The 10,583-nt window shown below is 51.5% G+C and overlaps 1 protein-coding gene across 4 annotated transcripts; it reads right to left on the minus strand.

Moving 5' to 3' along the window:
- Positions 1–98: 98 nt before the first annotated feature.
- Positions 99–10,568, minus strand: ECM1 (extracellular matrix protein 1). 4 transcript variants are annotated; one of them, XM_082474967.1, is made up of 10 exons: positions 10,292–10,568; positions 9,059–9,121; positions 8,877–8,978; positions 8,694–8,771; positions 8,519–8,599; positions 6,765–7,087; positions 6,122–6,496; positions 5,387–5,607; positions 5,130–5,217; positions 4,222–4,702 (listed from the first exon to the last, which is right to left on the minus strand). In XM_082474967.1, the coding sequence occupies exons 1-10, from the start codon at positions 10,359–10,361 to the stop codon at positions 4,472–4,474; spliced, it is 1,632 nt and encodes a 543-aa protein (XP_082331093.1). In that variant the 5' UTR covers positions 10,362–10,568; the 3' UTR covers positions 4,222–4,471. The 4 variants fall into 4 exon arrangements, with proteins under 4 accessions (XP_082331095.1, XP_082331093.1, XP_082331096.1 ...); XM_082474969.1 differs by lacking the exons at positions 4,222–4,702; positions 5,130–5,217 and adding an exon at positions 99–2,743; XM_082474970.1 differs by lacking the exon at positions 5,130–5,217.
- Positions 10,569–10,583: the final 15 nt, after the last annotated feature.

Genomic DNA, 10,583 nt, shown 5'->3' on the forward strand with positions numbered 1-10,583 from the left:
GGGTTGATGGAAGCTTGGACTAGGGTACAGGCAGTGAAGAGGTGAGAAATGCAGCATCCCTGTGCCCTGTGTACATTTAACAACTATATGCAGCACTATCTCACTTTTTTTTTTTTTTTTTTTTTTTAAGATCAACAGGTTTATTGAAAGACAAAGGCAGAGCCCCTCCTCTCCCCCTGAGGTCCTGGCAGCGTTGGCCTCAGGCTCTGAGCTTCCAGGTGTCCTGTTGCAGCTGGAGCACTATCTCATTTTTGTATGTAGTTGAAAATACTTTAATGTTATATTGTATACCTTATTATATACTGTACATTACTATACCAGGCTTATACATACATGCTTGCACATACATTTTGTTTACAGAGTTGTGCACACAAAACCATGGCTGCTGTATTTTTTTTTTTTTTTTTTTTTTTTAACTTTTGGCCCCACGGTGCGGCCTGAGGGATCTTAGTTCCCCGACCAGGGATTCAACCCGTGCCCCATGCAGTGGAAGTGCCAAGTCTTAACCACTGGACCGCCAGGGAAGTCCCATGACTGCTGTATTTTATGAGTGATTTAAGGGATTTCCAAAGGTTATGTTGACTATGTAACTTTTGCCTTATGTACTGACTTTAGAACCTAACCTTGGTATAAGGTGCAACTCCATTGTTGCTGGATGTAAGAGATATTTAGGAGATTTGGTGACTGACTGGAATAGAAGGGAGGAGAGGGACTAATTAAATGACATTCCCAGGTCTGTTGCCTAAATAACTGAGTAGATGGTGGTTCTGTTTATTGAGATGGGGTTCACAGGGGGTAGGGATAGTTGGAAGGTAGAGATGATGAGCTCATGTCAAAAATGCAGAAAAAGGTTGACTGAATAGTGAACACCCATATGTCCACCACCTAGATTCTACAGGTCACTTATTGCTACATTTTCTTTTTCACATCTCCCCATATACCCAGAGGAATTCATTTTTGAACAAGCTGAATTTGTGCTATCTAAGGGACTTCCAAGTGTCGTGTCTAGAAGGACATTCAAAGAGCAGGCTACACATGCTGACTCCTCTTTTTCACCTCCCATTCACAATCAGTTCCCTAGAATTTGGCTTTTGACATCTTCCTCCTGAAGGTGCTTTTCACTAAGGACACTAACTACTGAGGACTCAAAAACTGAACTCTTATCATCCTCCTGTAAAACTTGCTCCTCGTCCTGCATATCCTTACCCAAACCTCAAACTTGGGAGTCTTCCTAGATATCTCCTGTAGCAAACAGGTTCTGTCAATCCCATCTCCTAAATGTCTTTAAAAGATGTCCCCTCCCTTTTCATCCTCTCTACCATTAACAAAGTTCGGATATCACAGTTTCTCAATTTTATTAATATTGAAGAATTACAATTTCAACCTCTGAACAGGTTCGGGTCTCCACCCTCTCTCCAGCTCATCTACTCCTATCCACCTGTCTGTCCATCTAATTTATCTTTTTTTTTTTTTTTTTAATTAATTAATTTATTTATTTTTTGGCTGTGTTGGGTTTTCGTTTCTGTGCGGGGGCTTTCTTTGGTTGTGGCGAGCGGGGGCCACTCCTCATCGCGGTGCGCAGGCCTCTCACCGTCGCGGCCTCTCTTGTTGCGGAGCACAGGCTCCAGACGCTCAGGCTCAGCAGTTGTGGCCCACGGGCCCAGCCGCTCCGCGGCATGTGGGATCTTCCCAGACCAGGGCTCGAACCCGCGTCCCCTGCATTGGCAGGCAGACTCTCAACCACTGCGCCACCAGGGAAGCCCTGATTTATCTTTTTAAAAAATAAATTTGTTCACATCACTTTTCTTTTACAGCCCTTTATAGGTGTTTATCCCCAAGTTGGCGTGACTTCTATAGTGTTTCAAGATCTTCCAGAAAGTCTGAAATTTCCAACCTCATGCCTAGCTACTCCCCCACACTATTTTTACTACTTAGTGGCTCTTCAAATATACCAACCACAATTCCTGCTTTATTTCCTCCTCCAGAAGACCTACCTGAAAGCCAGGCTAGGTGGCTCCCAAAGAATCCTGAGAATATCTATCATTAGATATTCAAGTCTCCATAGAGCTAAAACTCCTTGAGGACGATTTTTTAATATTCTTTATAGCCAGAATACTTAGCACTCTGTTTAACAAAAACATATACTCTGTTTACTTTAGCTGAACTTTGCATACACCCAGTGCTTTGTTCATCCTCCCTTTCCCTTCCAGCAAAATCCTACTCAAGCCTGCATTCCTCCATAAAGCATTCCCGGCCCCTCCAAGTAGTTAGGGTCTCTGACTCCTTTATCTGAACTTAGTACATTTTATTTTACTTATTTTTTTCTTCCAGTTTTATTGAGATATAATTGACATACAGCACTGTATAGAATTTAATATATTTTAAGTTTTTCTATACAACGAATTGCCATAAATGTTAACACGTTCACCATTTGGTAACTAACAGCAATCCTATCCATGCTTCGGGGCTCTGTGGAAAGCCACCTCCTCCATTTAACAGTACCCCGATTCCTACAGATAATTACTTCTTTTAACTCTCAGTTCTTGATGCTTATATCTATTTAGCACTTGATATTTTTTTCATGATAGCTGCTTACTACTGCTTTCCTGGTTTCCTTCCTCTCCTCCCCGGCAGACTGTAAACTCCTCGGGGCTGGGACTGCGGTCCAACGCGTCTCGGACTCCCTCTCCAGACTTGGCGGGGCGCTTTGCAAACGCAGTACGAAAGCATCTCCGGGAAGCTCCTGGAGGGACAGAGCCCGTTAGTGGTGCCTCTGCCGGTGGAGCTGCCCGCCCGTCCCTCCATCGGCCGGGGCTCCGCCCCGCGAGCTGGTTTGGACCCGTACACCGAGGGCGGACGAGCGGACGGTGTGGGGGAAAGAGGGAGCCCTGCCTCTGCCAGCCCGGTCCCTGGCGCCCAGAGGCGATCAAAAATGGTCCAGACGTCCGCGCATACAAGCTGACGCCCTCCGAGAGCGCTACCCGAGCGCGCAGCCGGGGTCGCGCAGGCCCGCGCTGGCCGGGTTGCCGTCGCAGGGGCGGGGCACGGAGTGTCTCTCGCCCGCTCATTGGCCCCCGTGCTGACGGACAGGCGAAGGAGCTGCTAAGACGCTGACGAGTTAAAAACTGCTATGCGGGCAAAGTGTAAGTAAATAAATAAAAGGCGGTGGAGGAGCGGAGGGAACGGCGGGTGTCAGTTTTAGAGCTGCTGGGGCTCATCTAGTCCCCGGCTGGGGAAGGACGGCAGTCCCTGTTTCACCCTCGTCCTCCATAAGCTGGGCCGGGGACGTCCTGCTTTCTGGAAAGTTGTGCAGGCAGCAGAATCACAGAGGACTCATCCCCACGGGACTAAGCCTTCATTCCAGTTCTTTCAGCTCCACCCTGGAGGCTCCGGTTTCCTGTGGTCAACCTCGAAGGGCCGCAGGGTCCCGCCACCCTGTGGTCTAGCTCCAGTCTGGGTGCTACGGCGCCCTCCCCTCAGGCATTGGCACGACACTGTCCGAACTGGCCTCCCAGGTTCCTGCCTGGCTGGCTGCCGACTAGACATCGTAAAAGGCAAATCTGAACACATATTCTGCTTGAAACCGCGGGTGCCCTAGCGGGCAGAGGTGCCAAGATGCCCTTTAAGCCGGGCAGATGAGTCATTCGTGATGAGCTCCTGCTCATCTTTCCAGCCTCATCTGGGAGGAACAACCACCAGTCAGATCCTTTCAGCCTTTGTGCTTCTGCATGAGTTGCCCCTTCGCCTGGTCCGTACCTGCCCCTTGTACCCTCTACTTCTCCTGGAGAAGCTCCGACCTCACCCCTGCAGAGGCCTTCCCTGGTGCACCCCTACTGCCCCCGGCCCTACTCCCAGCTCTGGCCTGGTTATCAAGTGCTCCGAGCATACTGGCACTCTGGCAGCCCTGTACCACAACACTTATCACACCTGCTAGGTTCCTGGAATGTGAGCAACCTGAAGGAAGGAACTGTGTGTTTTCCGAATGTGTATCCTGCAGTCTAGCACAGTGCACATCGACAGGAGTTCAGTCAATGTATACTGAATGAATAAACACATGGACTCCAAGGATCAAAAGTGAAGATTAAAAAATGTCAGGCAGGGCTGTGCATTTTGGGGGCTCAACAAAGACATGAATCATATCTTTTCCACTTCTGAATCCTGATAGCCAACTAACAAAGTGACATTCCTTTTAAATGTGTGAATAAATTCAATGACAAATACTGAAGTTAAACCATTTAGTTTTGGTCCCAACAAAGCCTGTGGAAAGACTTCTGCTCAGTTAGTGGGGGTGGGGCAGTGGGCCTCAGGGGCCAGACACTGAAGAAAATCAGGCAGGCTTAGGAGGGTGTGTTTGTGTGAGACAACAGACACGATGAGGCCAAATCCAAGAGGTGTTTACTGTAATGAGTGTTCCAGGAGGGTGGGGTGGGGTGGGGTCCCCCAATCTGATCCTCCAAGGCTCTGGGGTGACTCACTCTTCCTTGGGCTCAGGGGTGGGGCTGATATTTGTTCCCCAAGTTGGGCCCTGCTCCCCCTGGTCCTTGGCATCCCTAATGTCTCCAGCCACTACAGCCACATTCCTCAGATAATTAGTGTTGAAGCAGTTGATCTGTTCATCCCCAGGACTCAGATTACAGCAGAAGGCAGAGTCTTGCCAGAAGTTACGTCGGGGACCACACAGGTCATCAATAAAGGCGGCTTTCTGATGAAGGAGTAAAGCAGACATGATAGGCGAGGAGGGTTGTCAGAGGTCAGGCCTGGTTACTTGGATGTCCAAAGTCCCTCTTCCCTCAGCTTCTACTGCTCTCTCCCTAGATCCCTTCTGGGGCTCAGAGAGAGTACAAGGCTGCCTTTCACAGCTAGACTCCTTGTGATGGACAGATGTGAACATCTGGAAATGCCAGAAGCTAGAGGCCCAGAGAAGGCATAATAGGCACTTAGAGATGGGGAGCAGGTCAGGTCAGGAGTGAAGACTCCTGGAACCAAGGAAAAAGATCTCCCCAGTAGTCCTCATTATTTCAGTGGGCTGGTTTGAGGTACTAAAAGAAGGGGCATCCTGCAGTTCCAGCCCTCTCACTCCCCTCCTCTGCATTCCTCTGGAGACTATGACGCCCTGCCCTCACACTCACTTCCTCCTCAGCACAGCAGGCCTGCTCTGGAAACGGCAGGTCACAGCAGCGGGCAGTCACGTTCTGGATCAGCCCAGGAATCTGCTTACTATGTTGGTGGGAAACGGGTAGGGGTCAGGGTCTTTGGGTGTCTCCAGGCATCAAAATGGTGCTTGCAGACCATGATTTTGCTCTTCCCAAGAGTGCCCCAGAGGGTGCCCCAAAAGGGAGGTTTTGGAGAAGGGAAAAGAGTTGGGGAAGAACTGGGCAAGACTCACTGCTTGGTGAGAACTCTTTGATTTCCACAGAGATGACTCATGAAGTTGGGGGTAATTCGGCTGAGGTCCAGGGTCAAGATGTCCCGGTCATACTTGGGATAGGGAGCCTGCCGGGCAAAGCACTCATCTCTGGCAGGGCTAGGAGGGTAGTGGCAACACGAGTAGTGGTGGGTATTTGTAGCCTTTTCCTGATCACAGTAGCTATCAAGGGTATCCTCCCACTGTGGGCCAGAAAAAGGAAAATCAGAAGCCTGGACACTTGGCCCTCCTGACCCACTGCTTCCCTCACTGCCCTACGCTATGAGATGAGGGACTCTCAGCCCCAGGTGCCAAAAGGGAAGGGCAAAGAACCAGAGGGCAAGGAGGCAGCTGTGGATGTATGGGATCGGGAAGGTGGAAGGGGAGAAGAACAGATGAGGTTTGGAGCTGGCCACAGGAGATGTGCTGGAACGGTAGACAGAGAGGGTCGGGTGAGGCCAGAGCTGGACAGATGGATGGCAGACAGGTACATGTGTAGGGGATTGGGTGGACGAGGCCAGGAGTGCAGGATGAAGGTGCACGATGAACAGACTCAGAAGAAGAACACAGTGGATGGACGGACATTCACAAGCAGATGAATGGGCAGACATGCTCACAGGGGGTAGGTACATGGATGATGAATAGGCTGGTGGGATCAGAGGTCAGAGACAGGTGGGCAGGCAGACAGGTTCTCAGGATGCTGGGATGCCCACTTACGGCCTTCCATGTACAGGTGTGGTTGTTCCCCTGCTGGCAGCAGTGCTGGAACTCCCCCTCCAGCCGGGTCAGAGCCTGCAGCTGCCTTTGGATGGGGTCAGTAGCTGGGAGGTTGCGTGGCACAGAGCGGAAGCGTCTTAGGTGGCAGATGTTCTTGATATTGTCCAGTGTGGGTAGCCCAGGGGGAAAAGGCAGCTCAGGACCCGAGGAAATACCAGGCTGGTGGCTGGGGCAGGCCTTGAGCTGGTAGTGTGGCCGGGGAGCTTCGTCTTGGAAGCAGGAGAATCGAGCCTCCCCCCGACGTTTGCAGCACCAATGGGCTCGGGTCTTGACAGAAAACTCAGCCTCACAGAACCGGGTCATTGCGTCCTCCCACTAGAGCAAGAGGAGTAGATCAGCCTGGTAGCCCACTCTCCACATACCTGTTTTCCTCCCAGGCTCCAAAAAGGACCCTGGGTATGCAGATAATAAAGAAGCAGAGGCTGTCCTCTGCTCTTCTGGCACAATGAGGAGGCCCAAGGTAGGGCCAATGAAAGGGACCTGAGGTTCCTGCATACCCAGGCCTAGGCCTCTAGTCCTTGAAACACACACATACTGTCTGGGGGTTAAAGGACATCCCCAGGATCAAGAGCCCAACCCTTACCATGACTTTTGCACAGTCCAAGCGGTTTGTGTAGCTGTGACAGCGGCAGCAGCGGGAATATCCAGTCTCCAGCAAATTGAGGGTCTCACCCTGACGAATAAGGTGGGAAAAGCCAGTCTGTGGCAGGTTCCAAGGGCCGTACACCACATGCTGACGATTAGGAAGGCAGATCTGGTTCAGATTGTCCGGAGAAGGCCGCCCAGGGGGGAAGCCATCCAGCCGGTGGCCCCAGCCCCCTTGGTATCGGCCCTGTTGGCAGTGCTGGGCTGGATTCCAAGACTCAGGCTCTGGGAGGCTGTGGTCCATGAAGCGAGCCAGCTTTTCTAGAATGAGGAGAACAGAGTGGGAAGGGGGAACATGCAGAGGGATAGAGAAAGGCTGGATTGAGTTGGGAGGATTGAAAGAAGTTGGGGTTGAGGAGAAAGTGTTGGGAGGATATAGAGGAAAAGGGGACAAATGAATTCGTGGCTCTTAACTTCAGAATGACTGACCAAAAGGAAAAGAGACCTGAGTCATGAAAGGTGTCACCCTTATAGCTCCCTGACCCCGAATCACGCCTGCTCCCTGTGCTGCTTCCCAAGGCTCAGAATACCTGCTCCCCCACCCCACTACCCCGACCAGGGTCTGAGCATTAAAGCTGGGGGATGGACAGACTAAAGCTGTCACTCACTCTCTCTCTGCTTAGATTGGAAGGTCATCTCTTGATAAAGGAAAGATGGGTCTACTGGGGTAGAAGGAGATGCGTAAAAAACATTCATGTTGGGACGGGCATCTCTAGAAGACAGGCCAGTTCCCAATCATAAAAAGTAACTCAATAGAGGGACTTTCCTGGTGGTCCAGTGGTAAAGAATCCGCCTTCTGGGCTTCCCTGGTGGCGCAGTGGTTGAGAATCTGCCTGCCAATGCAGGGCACACGGGTTCAAGCCCCGGTCTGGGAAGATCCCACATGCCGCGGAGCAACTAGGCCCGTGAGCCACAACTACTGGGCCTGCGCGTCTGGAGCCTGTGCTCCGCAACAAGAGAGGCCGCGATAGAGGCCCGTGCACCGCGATGAAGAGTGGCCCCCACATGCCGCAACTAGAGAAAGCCCTCGCACAGAAACGAAGACCCAACACAGCCATAAATAAATAAATAAATTAATTAATTAATTAATTAAAAAAAAAAGAATCCGCCTTCCAATGTAGGGGATGCGGGTTCGATCCCTGGTCAGGGAACTAAGATCCCACATGCCACAGGGCAACTAAACCTGCACGCCACAACTACTGAGCTCGCACACCTCTACGAGAGAGCCCACGCATTCTGGAACCCGCGTGCCACAACTACAGAGCCCATGTGCCCTGGAGCCTATGCGCCACAACTAGAAAAGAGAGAAAAACCTGCATGCCACAACTAGAGAGAAACCTGCACGCCGCAACAAAAGATCCCGCGTGCCTCAACAAAGATCCTGGGTGCCGCAACAAAGACCCAACGCAGCCCAAAATCAATCAATCAATAAAATATTTTTAAAAAAGAAAGAAATAGCATATGCTTTAAAAAAAAAAAGTAACTCAATAGAGAAGTGAAAATAAATGCTACTTTTGTGTCATGTAATCTTATAATTTTATAAAATAGGTATTATTTCCCCAATTTTACAAATAAAGAAACTAAGGCTTGGAGAGGTAACTTACCCAAGGTTATTACACAGCTAGTAAGTGGCAAAAGCCCCAAAGCCCATGCTGTCAGCCACGGGTAGGCAGAGGGGAAGGAGTCACTTACCTTCCTTCTGTTCAATAGGGACCCGGGGAGGGAATAGCTCTTCTTGGAGGGGGACGGCCTCTTGAGGGAGAGGCGGATCCCCTGCAAGATAGGGGTGAGGACACAAAAGAGCAAGGATCAGGCTGACGTCAGCCAGATGCAGTGGGTGGGGGTGAGGGAAAGGGCAAGCGCTCACCTTTCTTCTCCACAGGGAGGCGGGGAGGGGGCAGCTCCTCTTGGACAGGGGTGGCTTTCTGAGATGGAGATGGCTGTACTACAGAAAGCGGAGTGTGTAAGTAGCCCACTCCTTCTTCCCCTCCCATTCTGAAGATCAGGAAGTAAGTCAGACTAGAAACCTAGAGGTGCAACTGAGACTTACCTTCACTCTGTCCTTCAAAGTGAGGGCTATGCTGAGAGGTGTCAGGGTGATCCATGGGGAGAGCTCTGGTCAAGGGTGGGGAAGGGGGTGCAGCATAGCCAACTACCAGCAAGAAGGGAGATGGTCAGAGCCTACATTTCCTCCTGGAGCCCCAATCCCATGCCACTCCCCCAAACTCTTACCTTCTTGAAGGGGGTGGGTGAGGTGCACTGGCCCCAGCTCCCTCTGCCCTGAAGCCTTGATGTCTGGAAGAGGACGGGTGAGTCAGGGGTGGTTTTGAGGGGCCCTTTCCTGGCCCTGAGCATGGGAAGGGGAGGCAGTAGAGGTTAAGAGCTTAGAAAAGATGACCAAGACACCAGAAGCCTCTCTGTACTGCTCCTGCCCCACGTCCCCTAAGCCACCCCCCAAACACACCTGGTCAAGACCGATTGGGTGTGATAATCTGACAGCCTCACCTCTACCACGCTCAAAGCCTTGGGTCTCCCAAGTCCAGGCCTAAAGGGAGTGTGACACGTGGGGCTGGGAAGGAAGGCCTTAATCTTGTGTCAGTGTCTTTCCCTTACAGCTTCTGGGCTCTCTCCACAGTCCAGACCTTGAACTGGCTGGAGCCTCACCTGCCCATCTCCTCCACCCTCCTGCCTACCACAGGCCCTTTAAACATCTTTGGGCCTTCTGGTAAGGAGCCCACACAGAAGTTGAAGTGCCTCCCCTTCAGCTAGTCTCAGATCCCCCTTAGTTCAGGTCTCAATTTAGGACCTGGGAAACTGGGATGGTTCAGGACTCCTGAGGCAATTCACGCCACAGCCACAGGGAAAGGAATCACCTGTAGCTGATCTGCAGTCCCAAAAGACCAGGACCTGGGAAGGACAAGACAGCGTCTTCCAGATAGATTAGATCTATGACACTCTTGCAATAGTTTCCCACAGTAACATTTTGTTTGGTATCTAAGCAGATAATGTGTGTGTGAGCTAGAGAGTGGCTGTGCCTGGTCCCCTGTAGGTGGATGATGCCCTCTCTTCTCCTAACCAGGTAGGGAGTCAGTCAAGGCTCTCTGGGTCAGTAAACTGGTTTTGAGCAGCCTGGGAGCTCCTCTTCTTCTCACTTCTGGCTAATAGGTGCCACATATACATCAGGCCCCTCACTCTGTGAATCTATCCACCCCCGCAGTTGTCCGTTTTGACTCCAATATGTGTTTCTTGGCAGCAATCTCTAGGAACCCCTTTCCTTCTGTACCCCTGCTCCCCTCCCTGGTTAAAGGCTCCAGTGCCTAGGCCCACCACAGGCCTGCTCAGAAACAGGCAGCCAAATGGGGCACCCTTTTGCTGGTGATGAGCCATCCGGGATGGATGGACCCAGGCCCCAGGCCCATGCTGGCCAGGCCCCCTTTCCAAGTGCTGGCTCCGACCCCAACTCACCTCCCTTAGAGGCTACAGAAGCAACAGCTAAACAGGCCAAGACCAAGGCTGCTCTGGACGTGGTCCCCATCCTGGGGCAAGGACTGGTCGACGGCCACCCAAGTTAGGTCCTCTCAGGCAGATCCGATTTGAAGGGCTGCGCTGCTGGGAGCTTGCTTCTCCAGTTACTGTTACAGCTGTTGTGAACTTCAGGGCTGGTTCCTTCTCCTCTTTATAGTCTATCTGGGGATAGCTACCGCCCTCCTCAGCTTCCTGCCGTGACTCAGTCCCAGCTGCTCCTCCTCTGGCAGAC

Source organism: Balaenoptera physalus, assembly GCF_965194825.1.
Source record: "Balaenoptera physalus genome assembly, chromosome: 1".
NCBI classification, from domain to species: Eukaryota; Metazoa; Chordata; class Mammalia; order Artiodactyla; family Balaenopteridae; genus Balaenoptera; species Balaenoptera physalus.